The 21,813-nt window shown below is 38.8% G+C and overlaps 1 protein-coding gene across 1 annotated transcript; it reads left to right on the top strand.

Moving 5' to 3' along the window:
* Window positions 1–400: 400 nt before the first annotated feature.
* On the top strand, window positions 401–12,364 carry hdac3 (histone deacetylase 3). The gene is made up of 15 exons (XM_049585837.1): window positions 401–579; window positions 1,367–1,449; window positions 1,625–1,767; window positions 3,000–3,081; window positions 3,820–3,876; window positions 3,976–4,031; window positions 4,113–4,246; window positions 5,049–5,129; window positions 5,610–5,683; window positions 5,898–5,962; window positions 6,275–6,364; window positions 6,468–6,526; window positions 8,646–8,725; window positions 10,438–10,595; window positions 10,734–12,364. Exons 1-15 carry the CDS (start codon window positions 525–527, stop codon window positions 10,801–10,803), a joined length of 1,287 nt encoding a protein of 428 aa, XP_049441794.1. The 5' UTR covers window positions 401–524; the 3' UTR covers window positions 10,804–12,364.
* Window positions 12,365–21,813: the final 9,449 nt, after the last annotated feature.

Below are 21,813 nucleotides of genomic sequence, written 5' to 3'. Positions count from 1 at the left end.
GCTACGTTAACATTGGAGGACTACGACAATGGCAAAAATTTCTTATGAATGCATTCAAATGCAACTGCATTGGAGGGTTCAGGTTTGCAGTGATGACAGACAGGTCACCATGTCCTCTGTGGGGGGCACTGGAATATTTCCTGAACGTGGGGATTAAAAAGTTTTAGTGCCACTGCTTTAATGCGTTAGCCTCTGGGAATTTTCATGTAATGTTTTTATTTTTTCCAAACTAAACTAAACAAAACTAAACTAAACTAAAGTGAAGACCAATGCAGGGGTTTAAGGGGCCAGTGGACGAAGTTATAACACTTAACTGTTGTCTATAGTTAGTCCATAAAATGTTGCTTTTATTTTTTCAGCCGCATCCTCTCCTCCTCCCCTCTCCGTCATTTCGGTCGCTGTCTGATGACGACTCAGTCGGTGTTTACCATGGCGGCTATCTAATTGAAAGAAAAAATGTGGGGTTTATAGCTGCTATAACAGTCATAGTTTTGCGAATAAAGTCAGAAGATATTTCTTTCAGGATGACCAACAGAACGTCTTATTTTTATGACCCAGACGTGGGCAACTTTCATTATGGTGAGTTTGGTTATCGTAGCGAACAGGCCTACAAAGGGAAACGATGCTAATGCATGCTAGCTACATGCTAATAACTTACAGCGTTATTTTATTTTCCATATGAAACAATTCACGCTTTTGCATTGCATTTGGGGGTCTGTTGCGCAGGTTTTCACTGTTACATAAATTCATATTCATAGCTTTGTTTTGTACAAATTCCAAAGCTGCTGGTTTGTTCTGCTAACATTAGCTAACGTGAGGTTTTCAACTTATCTGTATTGGCATTTATTTAAATGTCCCATTATGCGTCGCTCGCTATCTGCCTGACAGGTCTACGTAGCTCCTACACTCACCTTAACGCTGTCGAATGGTCTGTTTTGGTGATTTCATATTGGTTTACAATAAAGACCATTACGTTTATACAGCTAATTAAAATTTTCCGACATTAACGTTGTGCATCGTAACCGCGATGATACCTCCTTTGAGACTTACAATCTATATATTTAGGATAAAAAAGCATTCAATACAATGGTAACAGCATTACTGCACGAATTTTATTGCATGATTACTTGGTATTATCTTTAAAGAAAAAGAAGATTCACTGTTATAGCTAGAGGCGAGGCTAGACAGAAACTGTGTCCTTCTGTCAGAAGTGATTTCACAGTGATAATGTATTTGTTAGTCTGTTCTGTGTGAAATTCAGATGACTTATTTCAATATTGGGTGTCATGGAAATCACTCTAATATGTCATAAAAGCTGCATTAAAACCATCTGTACCATAATGTAGAAACTATCTGTCTCTGCCAGGTGCGGGCCACCCCATGAAGCCTCACCGTTTGTCTCTGACTCACAGTCTGGTGCTGCACTATGGACTCTACAAGAAAATGATGGTGAGCAGCACAGAGTGATGGTGGAGCACATTTAGACCCTGCTGATGCTTTTCATACGTTTACTCACTCTTCATTAACAATATGAAAAACACCACAATCAAGAGTATAAACAAAACAATGTCATACTGTACTTCAATTTACTACAGTGTACTACAGTTTTTTCTTTTCTTATTAGGTGTTCAAGCCATACAAAGCATCTCAGCACGACATGTGTCGGTTCCACTCTGAAGACTACATAGATTTCCTACAGAAGGTCAGCCCCAACAACATGCAGGGCTTCACAAAGAGCCTCAACACATTCAATGTTGGAGATGACTGGTGAGCATTACTCTTTTTTATTGAAATGGTTTGTTTTATAAACTTATGATGCCCAAAATTGTTACATGTTTTTGTCACTATTGCAAGTCATAGCATACAAAATCCCCATGATTTCATAGTCATAAAATATCAGACCTTCGTAGTCTCCATTTGGTAGTTGAACCATTTGGTTGGTGAAATGCAATGGACATAAAGATGTGCGTCATCCAGCAGGGTTTCGCTGGCTTTCACTGGGTTTTGCTGGCTCACAGTCTGTTGCTTGAACCACAGGATGTACTTTTGCAATTTTATATTGCCTGCCATCCATGCTGCCACCAGAGACACAAAAAGTATAAGAACAGATCAAGAGACAGACGCACCCCCCTCTGTCTCTCTCCTCTCTCAAACTCAGACCACACACCAATTAAACAATAAAATGAGGCAGCGCTGAATAAAAATAAATCAAGGTTTTGATTTATTGTCCATTTCTCGCCTAAAATGTTTTCAGAAACATATTTTAGTGCCATGTTTAGCTATATAGTGAGAAATTGTGGACAAGAAGTGGGTGCCATACTGTTTCCTGCATAAAGAAAACAGAGGCTGAGAAAAGCGATCAAATATAAACCAAGATTCTGTTACTGAGTTGTCTATTTCTTGTCTCAGATGTTGTCAGAAACATGTTTTAGCTTACTGTTTAACGTCTGCCATCGTGTCAAACTGACGAGTTTGCATTACGTCACCTAGCAGCCGGAGCAAGTATTGGTCCAGTGCATTCTTGTAGTTGTAGGTTTTCTGCCTCTTGAGCAAAAACGAATGCTACAGTCCTTTTTTCTCTGTTTTCTCTGGTCGTGTAGCACCAGTTTCAATATTATTTGCCTCTTTCTGCTGCATAGACAGTCCAGTTTAATTAAAAGACCGTCTTTCTAGTGGATCATTACAAATCTGCTGTGTTTTTAGAAGTAGCAAGTAGTCACACTGTAAGAAAAACTAAATCATGTATAGAAAATTTTGATGTATGAAGATGCATTGATAACCAGTTTCTAATCGCATCGTGAGTCCTCTGAGTCAAAATCTAATCATGAAGGGTGTAGAGAGATTTTCACCCCTACTTTTTACCCCTCTGAAACACTAGTGACCAGTCCACAGTTTAAATACCTGATACTTCACCTGGTAGCTAGATTGACTATCACTATTATTGGGGGACTGACTAAACCATAACTGAAATATATTGTGCCTGTGTTTCTTTGTTTCAGTCCCGTGTTTCCAGGTCTTTTTGAGTTTTGCTCAAGATACACAGGAGCCTCCTTACAGGGAGCTACACAGCTCAACCACAAGGTAACACACACATGCAAACACACACATACCCAACCGAAGTCAGTGTTGCCACATTGAAATCATTGGTCTGTGCCATTTATCATCTTATTATTTCAGCTGCAGTCATGGTAACTTCCTGTCCTGCTCTCAGGCTGCTGCTGAGCAGCTGGTGATTAGAGATGAACATGTGTGCAGCAGATGATACCTAAATCACTGGACGTCACTCACACAGTGTTAACACTTCTTTGTTGAACTGAGACAGCAGCAGCATGGCTGCAGCACTACTGTGGTCAGGCCCCAGGAAGTGTGCCAGGCTTTGACGCCAATTTCCGTTGTGGCCAAACAATAGAATTACATCATTCACTAAATGCCATGTGGCCCACAAAAACTTTTTCCTATACACGTACATGGCTTAAGAGCTGTCTCTAAATCAGTAGATACATTTTTTGAGTGTCATGAACCCTGCGCTTAAACCACCACATGATTAAATCATCTTATCCCCATTCAAGTTAGCAGAGCGCTAAACCTAAAGTAGCTGGCTCGGCTTACAGAAGTCCCGGTGTGCCTGCTCTGTTGGCCACAGAGTCTGAAAGTGGCAGGTGAACTTTTCTGGCTTCATGCACCACTGAGCAGCTTTCATAGGAGTGAACAGGCCCCCGCCTCCAGCGCTGTATCTAGTTGTCTTTATACATTTATGCCACTGGCAGACTGAGTCATGGTGATTGTGTGACCTTTAACTGATTCTTCTTTGTTTTCCAGATCTGTGACATTGCCATCAACTGGGCCGGAGGTTTGCATCATGCCAAGAAATTTGAGGTCAGAGCTAAGTGCTGTTTATTGTTGCTCTTAATGCTAAACAGTTGACATTTAGCTGTGAATGGTTAAAGAACTAAAATGATTTTTCTGTGTTTGCAGGCATCTGGGTTCTGTTACGTCAATGACATTGTCATCAGTATACTGGAGCTACTAAAGTAAGAAGACACTCTTCTGAATAACCTTCAAGTGTCTGCTGTGTCTGTTTCTCTCTTTACAACTCTGTGTGTTTGTTACAGATACCACCCGAGGGTTCTATACATTGACATAGACATCCACCATGGCGATGGCGTTCAGGAGGCCTTTTACCTGACTGATCGCGTCATGACTGTGTCCTTCCACAAATATGGGAACTACTTTTTCCCAGGAACAGGTACGAGCTACTGAAAGCACCTAAGAAACATTTTGTTGATCAGAGCGTGTTTTTCTTTTGGTTAGAGTACAGTCTGGATATTTCTGCACAGATTCTGAAAATGCCATTCATCTGCATGGCAGTTTTATTTTGGCCTATAAGTAGTGTTAATTTGTTCAGCCATTTTTTTTTATTTTGTAGAACATTTACAGCTAAGCAAATACAAAAGAAGGTAATAGGGAATCTTTTACTGCAGCTCTAGCGCACCTGCTCACCTTCAACTCTGCTCATCCCTTTCTATGTTTGAAATGAAACAGTAATAGATGACATGAGCCTCTGGCTTGGCTACGATATCAAACAGATAGTAATGTGTTGCTAATTTTAGATAAACCTTGTTCCTGATCACCAGCTCTGACAAGCTGAAGTGAAAGTGAAACTTAACTTGCAAAATGCAGATCTGTAGCTACACCTGGCTTCCCCTCTGAACTACCTACCTTGCGTTTTGCTGTAGTGTTATGCTAATAAGCCCCACACAATTTGACAGGTTTGGTTCCTTAAGTTTTTGATGTGACAAGTCCAAATCTGTGTTTTTTAAACTGTCATTGGTTACAGTTCCAAGGGGGGAAATGCTCTGCTGTGGCACTGAGCATTTCTCTCATGATATGCCTTTTAGCATATAAAATTTTATGCATTTCTGATCTACTTTAACATTTTGAAAGTGATGCAATCTATGTATTCTGAGCTGCGTTATTACAGTATGTCATCACTGTGTTGTCTCTGTATAGGTGTGTTTTAACACAATGTCTTTGTATGTTTGCTGCAGGTGACATGTATGAGGTGGGAGCAGAGAGTGGGCGGTACTACTGCCTCAATGTTCCTCTCAGAGATGGCATCGATGACCAGAGTGAGTTCACTTGCTGCTCAGATTTAATCACTGAAATGTAACACGTGTAGCGTTGCAACCGTCTCAGAAAATATCACGGTTTCACTGTAACACGGTATGACAGAATTGTATTGTGATGAATCAGAAAGACCCTTAAAGGAATGAAAACAGAAGGGTTATTTTTGGTTGAACAAATGTTTTACTACTTTAAATGAAACTTGAAACCATTTTGTTAATGGAAGTTTGTGTAAAAAGTCCCACCATAGAAAATAACTTTAATAAAGGGGAGATTCTTTGTCCAGTTGTATATTTTTTTCAATATCGTAGATAAGCAAACGTACACAATGTGATAACCGTCAACTTTATGTCACGATATACTTTGAAACCAGTATATTGCTGCAACCCTAACAACGTATTGTATAAATGACGCATAGAGCTCAGTAGCTTTGAAGATACACACTCCTGTGAACCATGGCCAACATTTGTGTTTGTGTGTCCCAGGCTACAGGCAGCTCTTCCAGCCGGTTATTAAACAGGTGGTGGATTTCTACCAGCCGACCTGCATCGTTCTACAGGTCAGTGTGTATCTCTGGATCTTTAATGCAGGATTCATCTGTTTAATTAACACTTGTCCTCTCAGCTAATGGAGCATTGATCATTGAGTCTGTGTTTGATGAATTGACAGATGTTTGACTGAGATCAGAGCCAGATAAAGTAAACTTGTGAGATTATAAGGCTGGATGGATGGTTGTTCACACATTCAAAGCCTGTGTGTTATTCTACTTGCAGTGTGGAGCAGATTCTCTGGGCTGTGACAGACTGGGTTGCTTCAACCTCAGTATACGAGGACATGGGTGAGACTCACTTATATTACATCGCCTGGTTTTGATCAGGGGCTGTATTACAAAGCAAATTTAATTTACTCTGGCTCCTTTGGGGTTACCTGCCTTCACTGAGCCTAACATTAGTGATCCTGGATAAGTGGTATCATGACGCTCTTAGCTCTGAGTTTTGCAATCCAGCTACAAGTATTCATGTCAGAGTTTTTAACTACAAGCAAAATCATCAGAACCATAAATGAAGTACTTAAAATGAAAGCAGTGATGTTTTTGTTTTATCCTGTACATGTGTGTTAATGTGTGTTCGCTTTGCTCTCTGTGTTTCAGTGAATGTGTGGAGTTTGTAAAGAGTTTTAAGATTCCTCTGTTGGTCCTGGGAGGGGGAGGATACACAGTGAGGAACGTAGCTCGCTGCTGGTGAGTTTGGTTTTTCAAATGAAATGTGTTATGGTCAAGAGGAGAGAGAGGTCCCATGATATGGGCTTTGTTGTTTTAATAAGGTTGTTTGGTTCTGTTGCAGGACCTTTGAGACATCTTTGTTATTGGATGAGTCCATCAGTGATGAGCTGCCGTATAGCGGTGAGTAAGAATTTCTTTATTCTCATTGTACTGGTGCATTTAATGAAATTAAGGCACACTACCTGAGTGGAGCTCAAATAAACAAGATATGAAGTAATGATAGAGTTTAAAATAACAATAAGATAAAGATAATATTAGGATTATGTTTTCATCAGTGTATAATTATCTGAAACTAAGAAGCACTGTATTTTGTTATAAGCATTTAGTGAATATGATTATGCACCTTCCCTGCACCTCAGTGTTGTTTCTTGTTCTTATTGCCCAAAATGGCTTCAGTATAGAGTTCTGGTTTGTTTTTGTGGAGTAGAGATTAATGTTGAGCATGTACAACTAGTAGCGCCATCTGTTGGAAGATAATCGATATGACATTTTGAATCTACAGTGGTGGAAAAAAGTTTTCGGACACCCCATGCATTTGTGAAGTATTGCATTAAGAATCACTCTTAGGTCTTCAAGTGCAATTTCTTTTAGTACAGTCACAGCCAAAATACTAAATAAATCCTAAAAAAGCCATTAAAAACTTAAAATTGATTAGTTCCATAAAAATACATAAGAAATTTTGAGTATTGGCTCATTTTGGTACCAGTGATGAAGGTCGTTCTTTTTATTAAAAGACACAATTTTTGTTGCCAAGCTTCGTGTCTACATAAAGCCAGCACATTTGAAAGTTCTTCAGACACAAAAATGGCTAAAACAAGGAACCTAACGCAGGAAACACGCCTGAAGATAAAGATTCTCAGCCAGGAAGGGTACAACTGCTGCCAGATAGCCAGGAAGTGCAGATGCAGTCCTTCAGCAGTTGGATACACTCTGCAGAAATACAGACGAACCAACAGCTTGGAAGACAAACCCAAGATCTGGGCATCCAAGGGTTTCTTCAGCAAGAAATGACCGCATCCTGATCCGCATGTGCAGGCAAAACCGCCGAATGACATCACAGAAGCTGCAGCAGCAGTGGTCAAACCAAACTGGTGTCCAGTGTTCCACCCGCACTGTACGTGGCCGACTTTTAGATCATGGCTTAAGGTCCTACAAGGCTATCAAGAAGCCCCTGATCAATGAGAGACAGAGGTTAGCCCGGCGTCGTTGGGCCCAGGCACACAAGAACTGGACAGCCACGAATTGGAAGAAGATTTTGTGGTCACATGAGTCCAGTTTCCAGCTTTATCTTCCTCCTGCTAATGTGAGGGTACGCAGAAGGCCAGGCGAAGCATTATCTCCAGCATGTACAGTACCTACTGTCAAGCATGGTGGAGGCAGTATCATGGTTTGGGGATGCATGAGTGCTGCTGGTGTTGGTCATCTCACTGTCTGTGATGGCACATTGAACTCTACCAAGTATTGTACCATTCTCCAAACCCACATGCTCCCTTCTGCGCGTGCAATGTTAAAAACTGGATGTTTCAACAAGATAATGCCCCTTGCCACACATCCAAGGCCAGTAGAACTTGGCTGCAGGAGCACAGTATCCAGGTCTTAGAGTGGCCAGCTCAATCCCCGGACATGAGCCCCATTGAAAATCTGTGGTGGATTATCAAAAGGTCTGTTTCAAAGCATAAACCAAAGAATTTAGAAGAATTAAAAGCAGTAATTCAAGAAGAATGGGACAAGATTATCCCTCAACAGTGTGAAAGGCTCGTGGGGAACATGCCAGCCAGGATTAGAGCTCTACTACGTGCCAATGGCAGGACTACTAAATATTAATTTGATGATGTGATGGTTTATTTATTTTTTGTTCAGTTTTGAACACATTCTCTGTTATTTGTTGACTTTGATACCGACAATGTTGAGAACTGACATATTGAAACTGTCAAGAATTTAGTTTTGTTAGTTTTTCTTGTAAACAATAAACAAAAAAATATAATTTCTATTTGTTTGTATCTGTCTAATGCAGCCACACCTTTTGAAACACAAAAAAGATTTTTCCACAAATATTTCATGATAATATTTGAGATTGTGTAAAATTTTAAGGGTGTCCGAAAACTTTTTTCCACCACTGTACATCTGAGTAAATGATTGCTGAAGGACTAAGAATTCGGTAGAAGTGATTTTTCACACAGAGATTGAAGAGAAAAATCTCTTAATTGTGTCATCCTCCTCTTGTTTGTGTCCTCTGCAGAGTATTTTGAGTACTTTGCTCCAGACTTCACGCTGCATCCTGATGTCAGCACCAGGATAGAAAACCAGAACTCCAGACAGGTGAGACATCATCTCACACTGATTAGTGACAGTGTTATAATATCATAGTGTCTGCAGGACCTGCAACAGTGATGCATTACTTATATTTTAAGTGCTTTAAAGGGTTACTTTGCTGATTTTCAACAAGCTCTGTATCATAACACTTTGGGTAGCATGTATAAATAAACTGCTGTAAACTTCCCTATATCTACCCACTGCCTAGATCTCCCTGCTCCCCTCCCAGAAAAACTCCACCAGATGACGCATATTACATCATCTGGTGGAGTTTCGCTGGCTCTCAGGCTGTTCTTCTGCATTTTCATATTGCCCACCACTAATTCAATTCAATTCAATTTTATTTATACAGCCCAATATCACAAATCACAATTTGCCTCACAGGGCTTTACAGCATACGACATCCCTCTGTCCTTATGACCCTCACAGCGGATAAGGAAAAACTCCCCCAAAAAAAACCTTTAACGGGGAAAAAAAAACGGTAGAAACCTCAGGAAGAGCAACTGAGGAGGGATCCCTCTTCCAGGACGGACAGACGTGCAATAGATGTCGTACAGAACAGATCAGCATAATAAATTAACAGTAATCCGTATGACACAATGAGAGAGAGAGAGAGAGAGAGAGAGAGATGCAGGTAATGACAGTAGCTTACAACAACATTATTGAAAGTAATAATATTATAGTTATAGTTCTGGTTACTGCGGTACAATATGTTGAAAGTATGTATTAATACCTGGCAGTATACATGTGTGACAATAGTCATATGTGTATAATAACAGTAGAAGTATGACTAATGACTAATGATGGCAGCAGCAGCAGGAGGCATCTGGCAGGACCACGGCAGCAGCACAACCACACATGTCACGCTGTCCAGGCACCGCTGTGATATGAGTTAATCTGAGAGACAGTGGAGCACAAAGGCTCCGGAGAAGAAGCCGAGTTAGTGACATCCAGAATGGCCGAGTTAGCAAGATGCAGTAATAGAATACGAGAGAGAGAGAGAGAGAGAGAGAGACCGGTGTATTATAGAGGGGTCCTCCGGCAGACTAGGCCTAAGTCAGCCTAACTAGGGGCTGGTACAGGGCAAGCCTGAGCCAGCCCTAACTAGCCCTAATGCCTCCGCCATGGACATAAAAGTAGATCAAGAGACAAACTAGCTCCTCTCTCTCAAACTCAGACCAGACTACAATCAAACACTAAAACTAAGCTGTGCTAATCAAATGTAAACAGAAATTGTGTTACTGCACTGCCCATTTCTTACCTAAAATGTTCTTTAGAAACATATTCAAGTGCCCTGTTTAGCTGTAGTAGCAAGTGGGAGCCATACTGTTTCTTGCACAGTGAAAACGGAGGCCGAAAAACTGAGATCAAACAGTAAAACTCCAGTGTTTTCAAAAACATGTTTTAGCTCAAAGTTAAACTGTAATATGAATGTTTTTGATACCAACTGGCCACCATTGTGCCAAAAGTACAAGTTCTCACAGCATCACCTACCAGTGGGAGCGTTTATTGGTGTGCTGCAGGGCATTGCATCCTGGTTGTTGTAGGTTTTCTACCTCATGAGCCAAAGCAAAGCTAGAGTCCTTTTTCTGTTTTTTTTTCAGTGGTGGAATACTTCTTTAACAAGTTACAGTTGTTTGTTGAGAACAGAAAGATAATAAGTCACATGAGGATAAATCCTCCGTGCAGTCTTCCTAACTGTTTGCATGTTGTTGCAGTACTTGGAGCAGATCCGTCAAACGGTGTTCGAGAACTTGAAGATGCTGAACCACGCACCTAGCGTCCAGATCCACGACGTTCCCTCTGACATGCTGAGCTACGAACGCACAGACGAGCCAGACCCCGATGAGAGGGGAGGCGAGGAAAACTACACCAGGTCAGTACACCTGCATGGTGTTAAGATGAGCACAGTACATGTGTTTAAATATTTTGATTGTATTAGTGTTCTCTGAAATATTCCAAATCTTAAAAACTTCCTGTACCTAATTGGCTGACGATAACATTACTTCCTCAGGCCGGAGGCAGCCAACGAGTTTTACGACGGTGACCACGACAATGACAAAGAAAGCGACGTTGAAATTTGACCCGTGAGGATGAAAGGAGTGGAGCTTTTTCCTCGCAGCATTTAGTTTGCATTGGCTGCAGTCTCCAAACATCACATCATCACTGCAGATTTAACAGAAATTCAAACATTTGTGGAAGGACTAAAAAGACTCTAGCTCTGCTCTTTTACTCAGTAGGTTCTCTTTTTCTAAAAGTCCACAGTTCACCATCCTATAAATCATCATCTTGGTTGTTCCAGCGCCGTAACTCATCAGCACCAGAACCTTGTGTATAATGTCACTAAGTAGATCTCCACACACAGCAGTATTCCCATTTCTATAAGGGGTTGTCAAATATTGTAACAGACAGGGTGAGCCCAGATGACATATCCTTTGATAAAACTGGACACTGAAACATACAGTGTCATGTAACGGATATGCCGTTCCTTGTTTTGTTTTGTTTTGTTTTGTTTTGTTTTTTAAATTTACAAGCAATGTTGACTTGTAGCAGGACTCAAAACAAACATTTTCTGTACTGTATGTGCACATGAACAGTCAAACATTTAGATTTTGATAAGAGATTTTTTCCCAATGTTTTTTTTCCATTTGTAATCTTCTTCATGTTATCTTAAGTGTCATTTGAAACAAAGTATTTTAATCAACTGAATTGGACAGTCTAAGCAATGTATGCTGTCCCACACATAAAGTGGCTTAAAGAATGTCCTGAGTATCCCAAAAGTCGACCCTGAGATTTCAAAGCTGTTAGTTTGGAGCGCCATGTGGCAGAACGCAGTGTACAGTACATGTGAAGGCACTCATGGGAAAAAAAAACACTCCCTGCCAGGTGTCATGGAAAAGACATGAGGAGTTATTTCATCTTACGAGAAACATGAGAAGCTGCTCCTGCCACGATACATTAGTCACACATCAGCCAATTCAGATGTTTAAAACTACGCTTAAACCGTTTTTGACAGAATCTCAAAGGTCGAAATTCCAGCTATGATTTTAGGTCCACAGTTTTCTTATTTTACAGTCACTGTGTAGCTCTCAGAATGTGTTTTTGTTTTTTAACTCCAAGCATTACCCATGTGCCTTACAGCTCTGAGAGGTCAAGCACTGGTGTAGAGCTGGGCACTTTGACATCAACGTCCCTTTTAACTTGACACTGATTTGGATTTCTACAAGTGAACTTCTGCAAATGAGGCAACTGGATTTGAGCTGATGCAAACAGGAAGTTATTCTCCTGTTTGTCATTCCTTTGTCTTCTCTCTGTTCATTACTGTATATATAGTTATAAATGTACGGACTGTGAGTGTGTTCATGATGTAGAAGAGGAAAGCTGTGGTGATGAGGCTGGTAGTTTGGTAGAGAAACATTTTGTACTGATGCAGATGATTTGTTCAGTGATCACATGTCAATGCTGGTCCTTCACTGTGCAACTTCATCAAAATGGGCTTGTTACAGATGGACATTAGTGGCAGTAGAACTGTGTTTGAAGCCACAGTAGAAATATTTCCTTCAATCTGCAACCTCCAGTCCTCTTTTAGCCAAAAACAGGTTTTATGTGATTTTTGATATTGTTGTCTACTTTTGGTTTTAATAAAAAAATATAAATATAACAAATTGAGTCAGTGTATGTTATATGAAAGTGTTTTAAAGGAATTTTAAGTGGTTAAGAAACAGTTTCAGTGTCATACTGATGCCTCTGTATAACCAACATAAGCAAATGAGATCAGTGAGAAGATGTTTTCTAATTTTGTCAAATGATTTTTAATACCTGTGCTCCTGAGCAATTCCCTGCAAAATAAGATGCAACAATTTACCAAAAGAAGAAATGTCGTAAAACAGTTTTTGTTTACTATGTCAAAAAATAGTATACTATAGTCATAATATACTTGGCCTATGTCGTAAGAAAGTCGTGGCGTAGTTTTTCATTAGAAAATATATAGTATCTATGCAAGAAACATCTCCTAGATGCACTGGGACGCATCATCAGTGATGTATCCTGGGATCATCGGGTATTTCGGGTCTCACAACATCATACACCTTCCCCCAGGCAACCCAGCCAGGTTGATCAGGCCCCGACTTGCGTCCCAGTAGCAACCCACGAATCAGCCCTCTTAATCCAAAGCCACCTAGTGGCGTTTTCTGCAGACTCAGTGGCGGATTTAATGGCCCTCTTCTTGGCCACCCCTGTAATGCCCAATCGGCTGAGGACTCTGCAAAATGAGCGACCTGCAAAACCTCTGCAGCCAACTTCTATGGGCTCAAAGAATGTCCTCCAGCCTCTCTCCCTGCACTCCTCCTCCAGCTCCTGGCGCGTTGCCTCTCGTTGGCCTCTTCGATGCGCTCTTCCCAGGGCACCGTGAGTTCCAACACTAGCAGGTGTTTTGAAGCCTCAGATATTATATCCACGTCTGGGCGGAGCGATGTCGTTGCAATGTGCTGTGGGAACATAAAACCATTCAAATTAGTACAGTATGTCTTGAAAATATTTTTAAAAAGGCCATATTATGGTGTCTAGCATGTCAGTAAATATTGTTTGTGTCAAAGTATAAAACAAAAAAAGTCTTAAAATAGTTTGTCATATAAAACAAAAAAAATCACAGTATACTATGTCATTAAATTTTTTGAGAAATATCATAGTGTCATCATGTCAGATAAAATAAAATAAAAAGTCATAAGGTAGTGTGTCATAAAAATCTAAAAAGGTTATCGAATGGTATGTTATAAAAATAATTTTTGAATAAAATGTCATATTATGGTTTGTCATTAATAACTAAGAAAATGATCATAGTATGCATGTCATAAAAATCTAAATAAGGTCATAGTATAGTATTTCATAAAAATCTAAATAAGATCATAGTATAGTATGTCAAAAATATGGAAAAAAGGTCAAAGTATAGTATGTCATAAAAAAATGAAAAAAGGTAGTATTGTATGTCATAAAAATATGAAAAAAGAGGTCATAGTATAGCATGCCATACAAATATAAATAAAAAGCCATATTATAGTATGTCATAAAAACAAAAAAAAGGTCATAGTATAGTATGTCATAAAAATGAGGTAGTAGTATTGATATTGAATGTCATAAAAATTTGAAAAAGAGGTCATAGTATAGTATGTTGTAGAAATATTTTTTTGAAAATGTTCATAGTATAGTATGCCATAAAAATATAAATAAAAAAGTCATATAATTGTATGTCATAAAAACATAAAAAAGGTCATAGTATAGTATGTCATAAAATATAAAAAGGTCACAGTATAGTATGTCATAAAAATAAAAAAAGTCACATTATAGTATGTCATAAAAATATAAAAAGGTCATAGTATAGTATGTCATAAAAATATAAAAAGGTCACAGTATAGTATGTCATAGACATATAAAAAAAGGTCCCAGCATAGTATGTCATAAAAATATAAAAAAGGTCAAAATATAGTATGTCATAAACTATAAAAAAGGTCACAATATATTATGTCATAAAAATGTGAAAAAAAGGTCACATTATAGTATGTCATAAAAATATAAAAAAAAAGGTCATAGTATAGTATGTCATAAAAATGAAAAAAGTCACATTATAGTATGTCATAAATATATAAAAAAAGGTCATAGTATAGTATGTCATAAAAATGAAAAAAAGTCACATTATAGTATGTCATAAAAATATAAAAAGGTCACAGTATAGTATGTCAAAAAATATAAAAAAAGGTCATAGTATAGTATGTCATAAAAATGAAAAAAAAGTCACATTATAGTATGTCATAAAAATATAAAAAGGTCACAGTATAGTATGTCATAAAAATATAAAAAGGTCACAGTATAGTATGTCATACAATATAAAAAATGTCACATTATATTATGTCATAAAAATTTGAAAAATCACATTATAGTATGTCAAAAATATAAAAAAAAAAGGTCACAGTAAAGTATGTCATAAAAATGTAAAAAAAAAAAAAAGGTCACATTACAGTATGTCATCAATCAATCAATCAATCAATTTTATTTATAAAGCCCAATATCACAAATCACAATTTGCCTCACAGGGCTTTACAGCATACGACATCCCTCTGTCCTTAAGACCCTCACAGCGGATAAGGAAAAACTCCCCAAAAAAACCCCTTTAACGGGGGAAAAAAAACGGTAGAAACCTCAGGAAGAGCAACTGAGGAGGGATCCCTCTTCCAGGACGGACAGACGTGCAATAGATGTCGTACAGAACAGATCAACATGATAAATTAACAGTAATCCATATGACACAGGGAGAGAGAGAGAGAGAGAGAGAGAGAGAGAGATATGCAGGTAATGACAGTATCTTACAACAACATTAATGGAAGTAATAATATTATAGTTATAGTTCTGGTTACTGCGGTACAATATGTTGAAAGTATGTATTAATACCTGGCAGTATACATGTGTGACAATAATCATATGTGTATAATAACAGAAGAAGTATGACTAATGACTAATGATGGCAGCAGCAGCAGGAGGCATCTGGCGGGACCACGGCAGCAGAACAACCACACACGTCACGCTGTCCAGGCACCGCTGTGATATGAGTTAATCTGAGAGACAGTGGAGCACAAAGGCTGCGGAGAAGAAGCCGAGTTAGTGACATCCAGAATGGCCGGGTTAGCTAGATGCAGTAATAGGATACGAGAGAGAGAGAGAAGGAGAGAAGGGGCCCGGTGTATTATAGAGGGGTCCTCCGGCAGACTAGGCCTAAGTCAGCCTAACTAAGGGCTGGTACAGGACAAGCCTGAGCCAGCCCTAACTATAAGCTTTATCAAAGAGGAAAGTCTTAAGTCTAGTCTTAAATGTGGAGACGGTGTCTGCCTCCCGGACCGTAACAGGAAGATGATTCCACAGGAGAGGAGCCTGATAGCTAAAGGCTCTGGCTCCTGATCTACTTTGGAGACTTTAGGGACCACGAGTAACCCCTGCGTTCTCAGAGCGCAGTGTTCTGGTGGGATAATATGGCACTATGAGCTCTCTAAGATATGATGGAGCTTGACCATTTAGAGCTTTATAAGTTAACAGTAGGATTTTAAATTCAATTCTGGATTTTACAGGGAGCCAGTGCAGAGAAGCTAAAACAGGAGAGATATGATCGCGTTTCTTAGTTCCTGTTAGTACACGTGCTGCTGCATTCTGAATTAGCTGGAGAGTTTTTAAGGACTTACTAGAGCTACCTGATAATAGAGAGTTACAATAATCCAGCCTTGAGGTAACAAAAGCGTGGACCAATTTTTCTGCATCTTTTCGGGTCAGGATAGGCCTAATTTTTCGCAATATTACGCAGATGAAAAAATGCAGTCCGTGAGGTTTGCTTTAAATGAGAATTAAAAGACAAATCTTGATCAAATGTTACTCCGAGGTTTCTTACGGTAGTGGCAGGGGCCAGAGCAATGCCATCTAGAGAAACTATGTCATCAGATAAAGAGTCTCTGAGTTGTTTGGGGCCAAGAACAATAACTTCAGTTTTGTCTGAATTTAACATCAGGAAATTGGTGCTCATCCAAGTTTTTATGTCTTTAAGGCAATTATGGAGTTTAGTTAATTGATTGCTTTCTTCTGGCTTCATTGATAAATACAACTGAGTATCATCCGCATAACAATGGAAATTTATAGAGTGATTTCTAATGATGTTACCTAACGGAAGCATATATAGAGTAAACAGGATTGGTCCGAGCACAGAACCTTGCGGAACTCCAAAACAAACTTTAGTACGTAAGGATGGTTAATTGCGAACGTCAACAAATTGAAAACTATCAGATAAATAAGATTTAAACCAGGTTTGTGCTGAACCTTTTAAGCCATTTATGTGATCCTGTCTCTGCAGCAGAATTTGATGGTCAATTGTGTCAAACGCACTAAGATCTAATAAAACAAGTACAGAGACGAGTCCTTTGTCTGAAGCAATCAGAAGGTCATTTGTAATTTTAACTAGAGCTGTCTCAGTGCTATGATGCACTCTAAATCCTGACTGAAATTCCTCAAATAAATTATTATCATGGAGAAAATCACACAGCTGGTCTGCGACTACTTTCTCAAGGATCTTTGACATAAAGGGAAGATTAGATATTGGTCTATAGTTGGCTAACACCTCTGGATCCAGGGTGGGCTTTTTAGTAGAGGTTTAATTACAGCTACCTTAAAAGACTGTGGTACATAGCCTGTTAATAAGGATATATTGATCATATCTAATATATGAGTGTTAACTATAGGTAAGACCTCCTTAAGTAGCCTAGTTGGGATGGGGTCTAAGAGACACGTTGATGATTTGGATGAAGAAATCACTGCAGTCAATTCTTGAAGAGAAATTGGGGAGAAGCAATCTAAATATATATTAGATTTTACAGCTGTGTTTGAGGTTAGATAGGTACTATCTGAGGGCAGGAGGTCATGAATTTTGCCTCTAATAGTTAGAATTTTGTCATTAAAAAAGCTCATAAAATCATTACTGCTAAGGGCTAAGGGAATACAAGGCTCAATAGAGCTCTGACTCTCAGTCAGCCTGGCTACAGTGCTGAAAAGAAACCTGGGGTTGTTCTTATTGTCTTCTATTAGAGCTGAGTAATAGTTTGCTCTGGCATTGCGGAGGCCCCTCTTATAAGTTTTGAGACTGTCTGTCCAGATTAAACGAGATTCTTCCAGTTTGGTTAATCGCCAATTCCTTTCAAATTTTAAATTTGTTTTAACTTACGGGTTTGAGAGTTATACCAAGCGAACTTTCTTTGCTTTTTAACTTCTTTTTAAGAGGAGCTACAGAGTCGGCGTTGTTCGTAGCGAGCCTACGGTGCTATCAACAAAATGATCAATTCGGGAGAGGTTAAAGTCGGCACGGGAAACCTCTGTTACTGAAGGTATTGGTATTGAATTTAACGACAGTAATCTTTTCCTTAAGTTTTGCGACAGCACTATCTGATAAACATCTAGTATAGTAACTGTTGCTGAGTGGCGTGTGTCGAGTAAAAGAAATCAAAAGTAATCAGATAATGATCCGATAGCGAGGGATTCTGTGGAAAGACTTTTAGGTTATCAATTTCAATTCCATACGTCAGAACTAGATCAAGGGTATGGTTAAAACAATGAGTAGGTTCATGTACACCCTGACTGAAGCCAATGGAGTCTAATAATGAGATAAACGCGGTAGCCATGGAGTCATTATCAACGTCGACATGAATGTTAAAATCGCCTACAATAATAACTTTATCTGATTTAAGAACTAAACTGGATAAAAACTCTGAGAATTCAGATAAAAATTCAGAATACGGGCCAGGAGCACGGTACACTATAACAAATAAAAGTGGCTGCGAGGTTTTCCAGGTCGGATGTAAAAGACTAAGAACGAGGCTTTCAAATGAATTATAATCTAGTTTAGGTTTAGGACTGATTAACAGACTAGAGTTAAAAATGGCTGCAACTCCCCCTCCTCGGCCGCTGCCTCGAGGAATGTGGGTATTATTATGACTGGGAGGAGTGGACTCATTTAGACTGACATATTCATCTTGACACAGCCAGGTTTCAGTGAGACTGAGTAAATCAATATGATTATCTGATGTTAATTCGTTTACTAACACTGCTTTAGACGATAGAGACCTGATATTTAACAGTCCGCATTTAATTCTCCTGTTTTGTCTTTCTGTCACAGAAGAGGTTTTAATTTTTATGAGGTTGTTATGCACAACTCCTCTTTGTTTAATTTTAGATTTAGATAATTTAGGCGGGACAGACACCGTTTGTATAAAACTATTAAAACTATGGCTGGGTAACTGAACTAGAAGCTCAGAGAAGCGTTTAGGACTGCGACTCTGAGTCCTGATCTCAACTCTGGGTTGTCAGGGATTTAAATTACTAATAAAGTTTGCCAGGTTCCTAGAAATGAGAGCAGCTCCATCCAAAGTGGGATGAATGCCGTCTCTCCTAATAAGACCAGGTTTTCCCCAGAAAGTTTGCCAATTATTAACAAAACCCACATCGTTTGCTGGACACCACCTGGACAGCCAGCGGTTAAATGATGACATGCGGCTAAACATGTCATCACTGGTCAGATTTGGGAGGGGTCCAGAGAAAACTACGGAGTCCGACATCGTTTTTGCGTATTCACACACCGAAGCAATATTAATTTTAGTGACCTCCGATTGGCGTAACCGGGTGTCATTGACGCCGACGTGAATAACAATCTTACTGAATCTACGTTTAGCTTTAGCCAGCAGCTTTAAATTTGATTCAATGTCGCCCGCTCTAGCCCCAGGAATACATTTGACTATGGCCGCTGGTGTTGCTAACTTCACGTTTCTCAGAATAGAGCTGCCAATAACCAGAGTTTTATCCTCAGCGGGTGTGTCGCTGAGTGGGGAAAAGCGGTTGGAAACGTGAACAGGCTGGTGGTGAGCCGTGGGCTTCGGCTTGGAGCTGTGCTTCTGGCGAACCGTAACCCAACCTCCCGGCTGAACGGGAGTTACCGGAGGACAGTTAGCAGAGGCTAAGGCTAGGCTATGTGGCTCCGCACCGGCTACAGGGGACTGGCTAACTACCGCAGCTGCTGAATGGTTTTCCATGGTGCGGAGCCGCGCTTCTAATTCACTAAGCCTCGCCTCCAACGCAGCAAATAAGCTACACTTGTTACAATTACCACTGTCGCTAAAGGAGGCAGAGGCATAACTGAACATTTGACACACCGAGCAACAGAGGGCAGGAGAAGGAGAAGCCATGGCTAAGCTAATGTAGCTACCAAGGCTAAGAGCGTGCAAACAACAGCTAAGAGATTAGCGAGAAAGTCGTAGAAAGGAGGAGAGCTATAGGTGCTTAAACAGAACCAGTGTGGGTTATGACTTGAAGTAGACGTTAAAGCAACTGAGGTGAGAAAGCAGGCAAGTGGAATTCACCAGAGCAGTACAGAGACGCTGTCACAGAAACACCGGAAATGACACAACTCGCTTACCGCAATACGTCAGCACGTCAGCACCAGACATAAAAATATAAAAAAGGTCACAGTATAGTATGTCATAAAAATGTAAAAAAAAAAACAAAAACGGTCACATTACAGTATGTCATTAAAATATAAAAAAGGTCACAGTATTATATGCCATAAAAATATCAAAAAAGGTCAGATTATAGTATGTCATAAAAATATGATAAAAAGGTCATAGTATAGTATGTCATAAAGAAGGTCATAGTATTGTATGTCATAAAAATATAAAAAGGTCATAGTAAAGTGTCTAACAAAACTATAATAAAGGTCATAGTATGTCGCAAAATATAAAAACGATCACAGTATAGTATGTCATAAAAATATATTTAAAAAAAAGGTCATAATATACCATGGCATAAAAACATAAATAAAAAGTTCATAGTATAGTATGTAAAAAAAACAAAAAGGTCATAGTATAGTATATAAAAAAATAATAATAATAATAAAAAGGTCATAGTGTATTTAAACTAGTATATTATAGAAATGTATAACAATTCACGGTATCGCTTGCCATAAAAAAATATTAAAAAGTCATAATATAGTATGTCATAAAAATATTTTTTCTAAAAAAGGTCCCAGTATAGTATTTCATAAATGTATTTAAAATATAGTTATAGTATAGTATGTCATAAAAATATAAAAAAGGTCATAGTATGTCATAAAATATAAAACGTTCACAGTATAGTATGTCACAAAAACATATTTTTTTTTTTTAAAAAAGGTCATAGTATAGCATAGCATAAAAATATGAAAAAAGGTCATAGTTTAGTATGTCATAAAAACATAAATAAAAAGTCATAGTATAATAAGTCATAAAAACATGAAAAAGGTCACAGTATAGTATGCCATAGAAATATAAAAAGTTCATAGTACAGTATGTCAAAAATATATATATAAAAAGGTCATAGTGTATTTAAACTAGTATATTATAGAAATGTAAAACAATTCACGGTATCGCTTGCCATAAAAATATTCTTAAAAAGTCATAATATAGTATGTCATAAATGTATTTAAAATATAGTCATAGTATAGTATATGTCATATAAATATGGATAAAGAGGTCATAGTGTAGTATGTCATAAAAATATGAATCAAGAGGTCATAGTGTAGTATGTCATAAAAATATTAATAAATAGGTCATTGGAAGGCTGCTGGACCCGACGGCATCCCAGGACGGGTCCTGAAGGACTGCGCAGACCAGCTGGCTGGAGTCTTGACCAGGATTTTCAACCAGTCCTTGTCACAGTCCACTGTTCCACCCTGTTTCAAGTCTTCCACTATAATCCCCCTGCGTAAGAAACCCCACATCTCCAGCTTCAGCGACTACCGGCCAGTTGTAGTGCTTCAAAAAACTGGTCCAGGGTCACATCATGTCACTCCTGCCCCATAGTTTTGACCCCCACCAGTTTGCTTAGTTTGTCAAAAATACATAAAAGTAAAAATATGAAAGTATAAAAATATATAAAAAAAAATAACACATTATAGAATGTCACAAAAAAATAATGTTACTATTCATTCAAAAAAGTCGTTGTATAGTCTGCTTAAAAAATTACATATATATCTGTGTGTTGTCAGCCATAAAAACTAGTTCTCTTCAAAAAGCTCTTATTTCCGTAACTACAGGCAGCTCTACATCAACAGGCCACCAGAGGGCGACATGGTGCATGCACTTAGGAGTTATTTTGAAAGAGAGTTGACAAAGTCAGGATCCTGCTCACCCACAGTTGGTGGCTGCTTGCTGAGCAGCTCTTCAGCCTCAGGGGCAGATTATCAGACCATTGGCCCCTGAGCAGTACATGTCTCCTATACAGGAGCAACACACACACATAGTGACCTTTGACTTTGTTCTTTTATATCTCTTTGTAGTCAATTTGTGTGTCCATAACATAATTTATGTTCTTCGTTTCATCTCTTTGTGGTTGTTTTGCCCATTTTTTGTAATTATTATTTTTGTGTTGCTTTGCATCTTTTCCTGGTCTACACATGTTAATTTGAGTGACATTTTGCAGTTGAGGGCCTGGGGGCCTGTTCTCTGAGCATCAAACTATTTAAAAAAAACCCCACACACACCAAGGAG

This window comes from Epinephelus fuscoguttatus, linkage group LG9 (assembly GCF_011397635.1).
Source record: "Epinephelus fuscoguttatus linkage group LG9, E.fuscoguttatus.final_Chr_v1".
Classification (NCBI taxonomy): Eukaryota; Metazoa; Chordata; class Actinopteri; order Perciformes; family Serranidae; genus Epinephelus; species Epinephelus fuscoguttatus.
The sequence above is the reverse complement of the archived record's forward strand: the minus strand, read 5'-3'. Positions and strand labels throughout refer to the sequence as shown.